General features: G+C 35.4%; 1 protein-coding gene across 1 annotated transcript in view; it reads right to left on the bottom strand.

Moving 5' to 3' along the window:
- GBE1 (1,4-alpha-glucan branching enzyme 1) overlaps positions 1-13931 on the bottom strand; it is a 163643-nt gene that overhangs the window by 45692 nt on the left and 104020 nt on the right. The window contains exons 11-12 of the mRNA XM_062002662.1: positions 12935-13045; positions 9967-10138 (exon numbers count right to left, since the gene is read on the bottom strand). Coding sequence (XP_061858646.1) covers positions 9967-10138; positions 12935-13045 — 283 coding nt within the window. The remainder of the gene's footprint in view (positions 1-9966; positions 10139-12934; positions 13046-13931) is intronic.

The following is a 13931-nucleotide window of genomic DNA, read 5'->3' on the forward strand; positions in this document are numbered from 1 at the left end:
GAAAAAAACAAACAAACAAAATCTTTTCAGCCATACCTGATTTTACCCTCTTCCTAAACTCCCTTTCTAATTTATTCCACTATAAATTCCTCCTCTCTCTTCCTCAGAATTTCGTAAAATCAGCTCTATATTCATACACAAGATTAACCTCACAACACACAACTCCAAAGTAAGATACTTCATTTTCACTGAGTTTTTATCTATTTTCATGAACTCACAGAAATAATTTACCCTGAATTATATATACAGGAATGCATCTTTTTATCAAGAAAGATAAAGGGATTGTCCTGAGTTAATGGAGCCTGCATCTCCACTCCAATATCAATCTGATTGTGTGTCTCCTTCACTCCTACATTCTCCCAGTCTGCCTTCTACTTTGCATGAGTTGCCTCTCCAACATCAATACATAGCTACCTCTCTATGACTGCTACTATATATAAACATTTTCCATTAAATTTCTTGACATATATAAGCATATCAAATGGGTTAGAGTTCTTTCAGATATTCTTTTTGTAAATTTCAACAAGGTTATAATAGATTACAACAGAAGTGTACTCCAAATCAAAGCATGTAATCTACGCTTGCAGTTAATAAAGCCTAATGACATTTGAAAATTCATAGTTTCAAATTTCAAACTGAAGTTCTCAAAAGACATCTCAAAGACAGGTCAACATTTACAAATAATGTTTTAATACACTTTACTCTGCAGATTTTATCACTTCTTATGAAGATTTGCATAGAAAATATCCTGCCTCTTGAAGATCAATGCTGATTCCGCTACCATGTTTAAATAAATATTCTAGTAAATTTTTGAGTGAGCATCAGATTGATGGCCTCAGAAAATTCACACAATGAGCAGATTTTAAGCTAATAAATAAGGCTTGTGAAAATAAGAAATTTTTTATCTCAAACACAGCTTTTTAAAATTCCAATGTCATTGCAAAGCAATATCTCAGTTTAAACTACACTGATTTGGAGAATTAATGACACTACTGAGATAAACTCATTTCAAACTACCAGAATTGCAAACATTAAAATCCAAATTGGAATGTATGCCTAAGGATCTATTATTCAGACTTCACTAATATAAAATGTCATCTGCTCAACAATGGCTCAAAACAACAATTCCTTAATAAAAAATATGTGGGGTTTAGTTCTGCGTGGCTCTACATTGCCCAAAACCAGTGTGAAACAGAACAATGTATTGCCAAAGGTTCGTCTGATTAATAACAGTTTCTTACACATGCTCCTAACACCAGCTCACTATAGCTTCATGTTGCTAAATTACTTGATTGAGACGTGAAGAAAAATGCAGTTTCTGTCACCTCTCTCTCTCTCTCTCTCTCTCTCTAAAAATCAGCCTTCCAAAGTATAATCAGGTAGAAATTTCTTGCTCTTTGGTAGATGGTTTTGGACAAAATAGATCCATTTTTCCTTTTTTTGCTAAGCCTTTTCCAGATTACTGAGTAGAAACAGACTGCAAAAAGCAGAAGTAAAACACAGCTGGGTGTGTGTAAAAGGCTGCTGTAACTGCTTCTCAGCATTGAGGGTTTTAGAAATAAAGTAGCTTAAACCAAAACTATCACTGATAAATCATCAGCATCAAAACTACATGAAGAACAGTAGCAGTAGAGATAGAAAAAAAGAAAAGCTTTAACAACCTATTTACTACTGTTTGAATGGGGTATGCTTACGATTTTCCCTGTTCTTACAAGGTTCTTTCATAGCTTTAGTTTTTATCGGGTAGACTCTTTCTGCAGGCATCTGGTATCCAGGAAATAAGTGGCCTCCTGCACTAAGCATGTCATTAGTGATGTTGACAAACTGGAATATAAACACTAATACTCTGCTTTGTGACAATACAGAAGCTAAGTTCTATGTGAAAACTACATGTTATTACACTAATTTTATGAAGAAAGTACAATAGAGGAAAAAAAGCCAGCCAAGTAATCCCACATTTTCACAAAAAAGGCAATTTTTTTTTTTTTTGTAATCCAAATGGAGACCTGAATTTTGGATTCCAGTCTTATCTATGGATCAAGTTAATATTTACATGAAAATCTGATTTATAATTTTTTTCTTCAGTTTTGCATGATGTCTTTTGACCAAGAACTCACAGCGTTAGAAGCAGAATTCATTTAGCCGTAGCAAACAGGCAAACTATAAATCTAAATAGACACAGTGATGGACCAAATCTTCATGTAAATCTTAGTGACTGTAAAACACACATCCATTTTCCCAAAAACATTCTCTATTCAGAAGAGGGAATTAGGTTTTTTTTTTTACCTCTGAAAAGGTGTTATGAAGAAAATCCTCACACTAAGGCATTTCTACATACCTTATGACATCAAGGCTCTTCTAAATATATAAGGGTCAACAAAGAGTGGATAGGATGAGCCAAGTTTTACACAATTTTTTATAATTTCTACAATATGTAAGGTTTTAAAGCACTTCAAAACTATATAAACAGAAAACATTCAAAGTGTTTTGTTTGAATCAAAGTGAACCATAGCACAGAAACTCTAAAATAACCATGCATAATTGCTTGCATGCTTAATGAGTCACTGAGCAAAGGAATCATATATATATGAATACATATGAATATAAATTCTCAGTATATTACCAAATTTAAGAAAATTATCACAATTCCATACTAACATGCAATAATATTCTGTCCTACAAAAACCTTAACTTTGGACAACATCTGAAGACTAATCAGTTTCTCATGCACAAATATGTGCATTTATATGTGCAACTCCCAATAAATTTGAGATAAATTTTTAAGGCAGAGTTTTCACTATAATGCTTAAATTTCGCATTAAAATGGAGGAGGAGTTTGAAAGTTATATAAATGCATTGATTTGAAATTTATTTGTGAAGAAACAAAAACTAAGTTAGTCAGAATATTGTAGTCTTTAGTTCTATCTTTAACTGTTGAGGATTTTTTTTTTCCATAAAAGATGGCTAAGTTAAACTAATTAATGCCATCTGTATACAGTTTAACTATAGTTAGTGAAAAGATTTTTCTGAACTCTGTAGCTATGGAAGGAAAAACCCCAGTTTTGAAAGGACAAAATAACATTCCTGCCCTGCAGAGTTAGGAACTCAGATGATGTATAAAAAGCTTTTTATACCATTATGACTTTTTCATAATTTCTGTAATAAACTGTAATTTTGAATCTTCAAAAAAGAAATTCCTCCAAAAACCTGTGCCAAAAAAGTTACATATTATAAGGATCTGTTAGTGTGATTGCTCTTCAAAATAACAATGAAGCAAAAATGATAGCTGTCAAACAGAAATGCAACTTTTGTTTCTAATATAAAACTTAAATATTTCTTTTACAACTTAATTTATTATTCTTCAGGAAGTCCTCACTTCAGACAAACTATTATATCAGTAGACTAGTTTGTATGCACTCACACAAATCATACAAAATGCAAAGCAACAGATAGATCTTGAAGAATGTTAGCAGAATTCTCTAACAATATTGCCATGGTTAAATAATGGTACTAAGCAGAGGAAAAAAAACCAAACAAAACAACTCTGTAGTTCCAAAATAACTTAAACACTATGTAACTTAAATAAAATGTCAGAATGGATTGATACACTACACATCCACTCCACTGATAATATTGGAATGTCTGATACCCTGCATATTTAAGACTTGGAACAAACTAAGTAAATATCAGCACTACTCTGAAAGAAAAGGAACAACACACACAACAGCTACCTCAGATGATTTTCTCTCCTAACTGAATTTCAATCCATGAATACAGGTGGAACAACTGTGTGGTAGGCGTCCGGAAGATCTCAGGTTGTAACATGAGAGGTGGAAGGTACAGAAGAGGTGGGCATGGGGTGGAGTGAGAGGAGGTGCTGGTGGTAGCAGATATAAGCACATGGTGTGAACAAGAGGTGGAATAAAGTATCATCAATGCCAAGTGTGTGGTGATCCTTGTCCCCTCAGCGGGGGGGCTGAGTAATCTGTGCAGGCAGCCTGGTGGTGTTGCCAGTGGCGGCAACACAACTGTTCCTTCTGGAGAAGTACTGAAGATGCTGTTGACTATGAAGGCTGCTGTTTCAAGGTTCATGACCTGAGAAGCCATATGGTGGTTACTGACACCACTATTACATTTATAGATTGCTGGTAGTAATTATTTTATGTATTTTCATGACATGGACACATATGGAGCTTTCCTTCCCTACCCTCTTGAGGAAGAAACACAATCAACTTCCACAACAAATTTCTAATTTTTGCACATATTTACTTTGTGAGCAGAAGGTGAGACAGAAGTAAAACTAGACAGGCCTGCATGTATGTGTTGTTTAGTTTTAAATTAGGAAACAATCTTTCTCTTTAATTGTTTTTCTCCCAGTCACTCTAATATGTTTCAATCAACTCTAAATGACCAACAAGTATCAACAGTTGCACCTCTAGACCTTCCAGAAAAGACTCTCAAAAGAATTAATGAAGCCTAATCTATGTATTTGGGTTCTTTTCCCTGCAACTGCCCACCCCAAGTTGTAAGCAACGGCATATGGGGTACTGTGCAACAACGTTGTAGGTAGTCTTATCACTACAGTACAAGAATTCTATTCCAGACTGTAGGCAAGACTTCACATTACATCCTTCTTGTGTTCTACCTTAAAATGAAGCTAATTGTTTCTGTCAGACTGATATGAAACTAAAGCACCCTGGAAGAACTGGCAGCACAGAAAGCACATTTCCCAGTTATACTAAGTAAGCATATTAAGAAGGATGACTTCAAACTACACATCCTAATCCACAGTCTTTACCAGCTGAGCACTTCAAGGTTGTTTATAAAAAGCAGCTGACTGAAGGGAGTTAGTTTAGAAAGTAGTGCAAAAGGGCACTATACGTTGAAGGCTTAAGTCAATCCTAGTTTCATTTCAATGACTCAGCTGCATTACACTGACAATTAGATGCCGAAAAATGAACGTTAACTCAAAGCCCCCAAACAGTGGAGAAAATTATCAGAACATACTACGTGCCCAGGCTCAGTCTTCATAGACCCCAGGTTTCCACCCCTTCCTCTCACTGGAGGTACAGTTCTGCGCAACTATCATGGCATGTGAGGAACCACATCAGCAGTAAAGAGTTCCTGGATACTGGTCAGTCAGTGAAAATAAGGCTCCATGTCCCACCAGTAATGTGACTTGTTGGAGGAGATGCAGCTTCTTCCGGTTATTTTAACAGTATTTACATGGGAGTGAGCTGCTGACCCATCTTATCCCTTTCTGTTAAAAATCATAGAATCAAAGAATGGTAGGGATTGGAAGGCACGTTTAGACATCATCTAGTCCAACCTCCCAGTCAATAGTTTAAAGAGCATTTGCTCTTGTAAGGCCATTTTTAGAAGGCCATTTTCACTTTTAAAAGTCACACTGTAGTCAGTGCACAGGAATAATACCTGAACAGAAAATGTGTAAAAAAATTGAAGTGACTTGCTTGCAATGTCTAAAACGACATAACCTCCTTAGGCCTAAACTAAGTATTCTTTCTCTTGATACTTTTTTTAATTTATAATAGATAGTAATAAAAGTAGTATTTCAGATTCTAAGTTAAGTCTAATTATTTTTGAGATTTAATTAATTGTCTTAAAGTAAATTCTATGCACATTTCCCATACTAGATAAGTTATGCTACTGGTACAGCTTTGCACCATTTTTTCCTGTTTGTGAACATTTTCAGAAGCCTTATGTTACAAAATTCCTTAGTTTAAAAATAAATAAATGAGAAATATCTAAATGTTTCTCTTTCCAAAATACTCAAAGTAATAGATGATACATAGCTTTTATTTTTAAGGACAAAGAGAGAACAAGGTCTTATTGTATCAAAACATTAGAGAAGATGCTGTTTTAGTGCATCCTGAGGAAGCCCTAGGCACAGAGAAAGTATATAAACTACTGTGTAAATGAACTAACAAGTTCAAAAAGGAAACTTTACAGATAAATTTTATATTAGTGAAACAGAGGTAAATGTCAGTCATAACTGTAATACTATCAGTCAATGCTCATGATTACAAAAAATGTTCTAGTTACTGCAAATTACTTTCTAGCTTACATAAATATTTTGCAGGGAGAGAGATTTGGTCTCTGAAGTCCTAATGAAGACTTGTTTTACTGTACAATGGTTATGAAAAATGGTGTTAGAGATTCACAGAGGAAATAATATTCATTTAAAATCAATAGATTTGAGTTTAAGCCTATTTCAAATGAACAAGGAAACAACAAAATGACTGTTAGTGAGCTGAAAACAAGACTCTCAGTGGCATAAAACAGTAAATATTTGTGCTACAAAAGATCCCAAGGACTTAGAATGCTATTTTAAGGCCCCCTAGGCTGGATCTTACATCTATTCTAGGCAAGAAAACAACTACCCTTGCTTGTCTAAATCCAGACAGACAAACAGACATGTCTTTCAAGAAGAACACAGAAGCAAGTTCCCTGAAGAACTGGCACAGATCTTTCACATATCCTTCAGGGTTTTCCTCAGTACAGGGCACAGGCAATGGACAAGAAAACAGAAAAAGGACATTGGAAGGAAAGGAAAAATTAAGAGTTGTTTACAGCCTTTTAGAAAGATCAGCCATTGTTTTCAGGAATAATGTGAGTCTCTCCATTGAAGTTGAACATTGTACAGTGGGTAATATCAGTTCTGCTTTATTTTCAAGGTGAGATCAGATGATTCCTGTAGTATTCTGCAAGTCTTAAAACTTCCGTTAGTCTTTGTTTAGCAGTTGATGAAGAAAACTCAATTCATAAAACTTTTTCTTAATTTGTAGGGAGTTAACAATAAAGAATTTTTGTCAGATAAAGGGATTTTACTTTGGATTTGTTTTCAAATCCTCATATTAGAGAGGATAAAGATGTCTCCAAATATTTTTCTGCATACTTCTCTGTTTTTAATGGCAGATGCATATTGCACTTCGATATCGCTACAACTGCAAACTAAATACTTCAGTACAAATAGAGGGGATTTTTCTTATTATTTCCAACGAAAAAAAATACTTCCACTATTTAATACAGGCACAAAGTGTGAATGCTTGGGACTTCCTCATTAAGTGTCATTTAAGTTCAGACAATCAAATGTGTATTACCTATGTCAAGATCTTTGTAGAATCTTAGGCATAGAGGAGGAAACCCTTCAAGAAGTATCACTTGTGTGCCCCTACTAAAGCATTGTGGAAAACTAATTTTTGAGATTTCCTAAAGTGTTTCCTACTGCTCAGTACTGGTCTGCCTCAGTATTAAAATCTCCATCTAAAACAGGAGTTGTCTTGAACAATCAACAGCTGCATTAGCATTGTTGCTTCCTATCTGCTTGGAAAGCACAGCACTTAGACACAGCACAATTCAAAATAAGCACTATTTTTTTACTAGTGCTATTAAACAAACTGGTCTTCCAGAGGGTTCATTCACTACAGTGGGACATTTATCATTGTCATGCTCATTTTCAGCCAAGCATATGGAGTTATTCCCTTTCTAGGTTAAGTCTTCCATGCCAGATGGGCATATGAAGCCCCAGAGATTACTCACATAGCTACACATAAAACAGAAACATAGAACATAGGAAAGAATGCTGTCAATGGTTTGTGTTACAAGGGAACCAAAGTACTGGAAAAACAAAACTTTACTATTCACATGTATGCTTGCATACATCATTGATTGTCCGTACTGGGATATAATCAATTGGGAAGGAAAATAAAAGCCTTCAGTAAAAATTAAATATCCAGAAACTTGAAAAGTAACAACAACTTACAGGATTTTTGCAGTGCTTTCTAATAGATACCTGTAAGAGGACAGAGAACTGTCCAGTGTGAAAAATGGGAGAACACCAGTGCCTGGCATCCAGTGCAGCATAACTTCTCTCAAGAGACATCTGCCTGCGCTTATGGAGTAAAAATGATGCTCCGAGCCAAGTGTAACTAAATGTTATTTCAGATCTTCAAAGAGAAAGTCCAAGATATATTTGAGAGTACACATTTCTACTGCACATTTTTTTAGAAACTCCTTTTCCTCAAGGTGTGCATTGAGAAAATAGCATGTTGCTTTGGTGTCTTTGTCTTCAGAAAAGGAAGGTACATTTATGGAAGGACCTAGGGAAGCACAGAGGCATCTGCTGTGCCCTCTCCAGATGCTGTGAAATAGTATTTCCTTTCCTCCCTCTACCCCACAGAGAGGATCTCTTCTTTGCCCTCAGCATTTGCACAAAACAGAAGAACTCATTTGTCACTGTATTTGCTTAACTAGACAGCAAGTTGTAACATGCATTTTAAGCATACCAGTTTGCAAGCAATCTGAACTTACATGTTTTCTTCTCCAACATTTATAAGAATCTTTTCACCTTTTACATATAGCAAATCATAACACTGTTAATGAAACATTTGCAGTACTCAAGGACACACGATATGAATTGCTCAATCAACCACAATTGAGACAGTGGATTTAACGTGCCACATTGACTTGGTATGGTTAGAAAAGTGATTGGTAATTCAATCTGAGGCAGACACATCTACAGTTAAGCTGCAGCATTTTTTGAACATCTGCTTCCCTAGCTACTGTAGAACCACTAGTTTGAACAGAAGTGCATACATCATATCTTGCACATTTTGGAGCCTGACTACACATTTAATAAATATTTATTGAATTAACTCTTCTTCAGTCTTGGGAAAATTTCTACAGTTTATTGGAAGCAATAGTGTTACTAGTATATTATATACTGAATTGATTTATTCTGTACTGAACTTGTTTAATAATTTCAGAAAAGCCACAAATGTGATATTTTGGAGTGTCCTTCTAATATCAAGCAAGAGAACAAGTATCAGTACAAGCATGCTTAAATCAAGTGCTACCATTACCTTCTTAATCTTCTCCAGTTTTTTAATTAGAGAATATTTTTTTATATATCATCATGGAAGGAAGGAAATACACATCTAAAAACCATCTTTAACTACTAATAAAAGATATTTAATAATAAAAATTGAAGGAGATACGTTAAAACTTCTGTAATTTTCAAGTGTTACACCGAAACTGAAATGGTTATTTCCAACATGCTTTCCACTGTTTTTTCCCCTGTGAGAGTATGACAACTGCTATACAGAACTTGTCACACTGAGTTAAAGAATTGTGATTTTTACTATAAATAATGAGTTTGCTAAGAGATTAAGAAACATAAATATGGTAGATAACATGATGCATAAATATCTCCATTTTGTATAAAATGTTGAACAATATTCAACTTTTAAGATGATTACATGGAACTGTAACTTGCTAATTAAATGAGATTAACTATTGGCCCTTTTCATAGCAAGAGTGTTTAGGAAGCAATGCAACAGTTGTATTTTATAGCTTCCAAACAAAAGGAAAGGATTGCAAACTGTTTCCTTGTTTCAACAGCAGGATGTGCCTCCAATCTCTTTGTCCTTGCCTACCTCATTAAATCTCTGCTCTTCACTAAGAAGCAACACAATATAAGTCAACTGATTACAGATTATTTCTTGACAATTAATAACTAATAATTAATAAGTAAGCACACAGAAAGCTTTAATAAATTCACTGTTACCCTGAAAAGTTTAGGAGTAGAATAGAAACAAAAGTCAACCCATCTGTGTAAAGCTAGAGTTGCCACCTGACAAACTTGCAGAGCAACAATTAAAACACTAGTCTGAACTGTAAATAGGAGTAACCTGAACTAGAGATAACCATATTTTTAAGTTACTTCTATTACAACTAGAAACATTGATTTTATTTTCTTTTCTTATGTCTTACAGACAGAAAACCAAACATATTACCTTTTGTACCAAATGTTTACAAAAGCATTTATGCTCCAGGCTTCAGCACTGTAATAAATAATGTGAGTGTAAGATGATATCAAATAATTTTATTTTACTGTAAATATTCTGTAGATGAGAAAATAAAATACTTCTTACTAAAATTACTTACCCATGAAGTTCAGATAGCTCTCTCCTCCAAGCGAATGAGTAATGAGACGAATCATTTTATGAAGCTGTATCCCACGATCAATAATTGGAGTAAGAGGCGACAGCACACTCATGTTTGTATACATCTCTGCATCCATCAGTCGAAATGCCAATGTCTTATCACCAACAAGTGCCTGTAGAAAAAAAAAAAAAGCTTTAAAATAGTGAAGAAACCCCTTGGACGTACTAACTTGGATGTTTTTATTAGCCACTTTGTATCATTAGGGGAAGACTCAGAAGACTGGTGAGGAGCGAAGGACTTGTCTCAGTGTGCACTATCCAGTCCTTCTATCACCGATGATCACCAGGTCACAGTGATCCTAGCTTCTGATGACTGAAACTTTGTACTGTGTGATATGTAATCACATAAGTATGATATATATAACCTGCTGCCAAAAACAGAAACAAATTGAAGCAGTCACATCACTGAGTTGACCCTTGACTGGATTGTTAGACTCAACCATTTTTTCCTTACAACTCTCCATGTAGTTATTGGGGCTCCTCATGCTGATTGGAGAACCAGTATGTGATCAATAAACTGATAGCTGTCTAACCCCTGTTGTGGTCCTACATTTCATTTGATGGGATCAAACTGCACCATTACTTCCCAGAATCTTTTTGCCTATAGATATCAAGTGTGAAATGTTAGCATCAACTCAATAAGCCACAAGTGACTTACGATTTTAGATGTCTTTAATAGAAAAGAGAAAATAAAAAAACAAACACCTCAATTAAATTTCCTGGGATGTACAGGTAGTTGAAAACATTTTTGAGCATTTTTTATGCAAATAGCTTTTTTTTTGTTCAATTAGCCTGATTCTCATTTTATACTCTAGTATGAAAACTCACTAAGTTCCAGAGAAACAGACGAGTTAGTTGTAAACATATGCAGATGAAAAGCACCACCATCTTCTGTTTTTCTAACTGACATTGTAACTGCACACCTATGATTTACTCAAGTGAAAAATAATCTCTTAAAAAAAGTCCTATGCAATAGTGTCAAGACTCTACACTGCAATGAACAACTTTATAGAACAACTCTTTTCTGGACTCAAGATGTGGCATTTGTTAGTGCCATTAAGTGTTCTCTAATCTTTCCATTAGAAGAAAAGGTAGATGTTCCTTATCGTTTTCTACATCAGCCATGATTTTATAAACTGTTATCCTTCCCCCTTCAATGACTTCTTTTCTACCCTGAAGAATCTTAGTCTATTTAGTTTTCTTCTCATGAAAACTAATCCACACCTGATATTATTCTTACCAACTCTTACAGCATTTTTTCCAGTTATGCTGCATATCCATTGAGATACAGAAACAAATCTGTCTCCAACATTCAAGATGCACAGAAACCACGAAACACTACTTTGGCATATTGATTTTGTTCCTTGCTTTCTATTCCATACATTCCAGTGCTGTACCTGCTTTTGACAGCTATTAGCATTGAGTTGCTCTTTTCATACTTATTATAACCACAAGGCCCTGTATTCTGGCTGGCAATAGTCAGCTTGTAGCTCATTATAACATATTAGAAACTAGACTTGCTTCAGTCCCTCCTGTGCATCACTTCAAGTATTTTCAGACTGAATTTTATCTAAACTCACATTTTGTTTCTCTGTCCTGCTTTTCACATATCCTGGTATATGTCTGCAACCGTCTTTATTTTTTTTAAATTCAAAATAAAGAGTTCTTTCTAAGTATGAGAGTCTAATACAAAAATACACAGCAATATGAAAAACAACTCAATTGATAAAATCCAGCATGAAATAAAAGAACAGCAATAGTAATATTATATGTCATGCTTTAGAATGAAGAATCAGCTTTTATAAAAGCAAATAATCACAGAATAATATGCATTTCCAAATAATACTTTCACCAGGATTGGGACTCTTCTTTCATGCTTTAAGAGAATACTTTGTAACAGTCTCCAAGAAAAGAACATAAAAATGTTCACAAAATGAGGCTGATAAACTCGGAATTTTTTTTACAAAAAAATACTCTTTTTTTTGGACAGTTATGTTCACTGTTATTAAAAAAGATATAAGAAATAGAATATCAACCCCTATGATGTAGAAGGAGTTGAAGATAGGTTACTTTATTTGAAAAAAAAAAATTGTTTTCTAATAAGTTCCTAATTTTAAAATATTCAAACAGTATGTTTTCTGATTCTCCAGAAAAAAAAAAAAAAAAAAAAGAAAAGACTGTAGGAGATGAGGGTTATCCAAACCCATCATTACTTTGTTTTTCTGTACACAGAACCATTACAATTGCTGTGTCTTGAATTACATTGTTGTCATGGTTTAACATAACAGCTGTTTCTGGTAAGGGGGAAGGGGCTATAAAGATGGCTTCTGTAAGTAAGGTTGCTCAAAACTCTCCACAGCTCTGAGTCAGACCCACTCCTGGAGCTCAGCCAATTAGACGCCTCCATGACTACTTTTTAAGAAGCAGTCAGAAGAGGAGGCTTCTTCCTGTTTATTCCTTCTTCTGTCCCTTCCTCTTTCCTAGCTGGTGATGGTGCAAGAAGTAGTGAGAGAGAAGCAACCATGTGGACTCTATAAGGTCAGTGAGGGAAGAGAGGAGGTGTGCTGGAGCAGAGACTCCCCTGCATCCTGTAGAGAAGACTGGTGAAGTTGAGATTTGTTTGCTTTTCATTAAAGATCCACATCAGGGCAGAGACTCATTTTGCTAAAGACTCTAAATCAGGAGCAGTGATTCTCTTCATTAAAAGTTGTAACTGTGGGAAGGAACCCACGACAAAACAGCTCATTAAACTTATGCCCAGAAGAGGCCAAACCACGACAACCTATCTCTAAGATTGTTGTCTATCCTTTTCAATTCTACTCATTTTTTTAAAAGTAAAACCAAGTAAACCTCTCAAATTCATCTTTGACTAATTTATATATAAACTAAAAAAAAACAGAAAAAAATACCTGATCGTGACTCTCTGCATATGCAATGTATTTTTCTTCATACCGTCTGTTTGTTAGTGTATGAACAATATTGCCCATATTCCAGTCTTCATCTTTCAGCTCCTTAATGATCTGCAGAAAAAAGGAAACATCATTGACAAGTTTTAACTAAAAACATATTAATCTCTCTCTTCATTACCTTAGTACAGAAATTTCCAATGGATTGAGATTGTATTGCAGTACTTAGACTTCTCCTATTGCCAAGTTTTGAAGTGAGGACCTTTCTGGGATAATCCAAGAGAGATATGAACATGAGCCAGCAAATTGCCCTTGTGGCGAAGAAGGTCAGCGGCATTCTGGGATGCATCAGGAAAAGCGTGGCCAGCAGGTCGAGGGAGGTTTTGCTCCCCCTCCACTCTGCTCTGGTGAAGCCTCATCTGGAGTCTTGTCTCCAGTTTTGGGCTCCCCAGCTCGAGAGGGACAGGGAACTTCTGTAGAGAGTCCAGCACAAGGCCACCAAGGTGATCAGGGAGTATCTTTCTTATGAGGAAAGGCTGCAGGACCTGGGACTGTTTAGCCTGGAGAAGAGGAGACTGAGCAGACTTCATTCATACAAGTATTTGAAAGGTGTATGTCAGGGCATGGGGCAACACTTTTTTCAGTAGTGTCCAGGACAGGACTAGGGGTAATGGTCAAGAGCTGAAACACAAAAAGTTCCACTTAAGTTTTTCTTTAAATTTCTTTACCGATCAAGTGAGGGAGCCCTGGCCCTGGTTGTCCAGTATGGGTGTGGAGTCTCCTCTGCATATTTTCAGATCTACCTAGATATGTTCCTGAGTGACATGGTCTAGATGGATCTGACTGAGTAGGGGGATTGGACTAGATAATCTTCAGAGGTCCCTGCCAACTCTTACCATTCTGTGATTCTGTGATATATTTTTCTTTTGAATCCCACTATATAAATATAATAAGTAGAATGCTTCGTTTCTCATGTATTTCCATGTAGAAACATGGACAC

Source organism: Colius striatus, chromosome 1, assembly GCF_028858725.1.
Source record: "Colius striatus isolate bColStr4 chromosome 1, bColStr4.1.hap1, whole genome shotgun sequence".
NCBI lineage: Eukaryota > Metazoa > Chordata > Aves > Coliiformes > Coliidae > Colius > Colius striatus.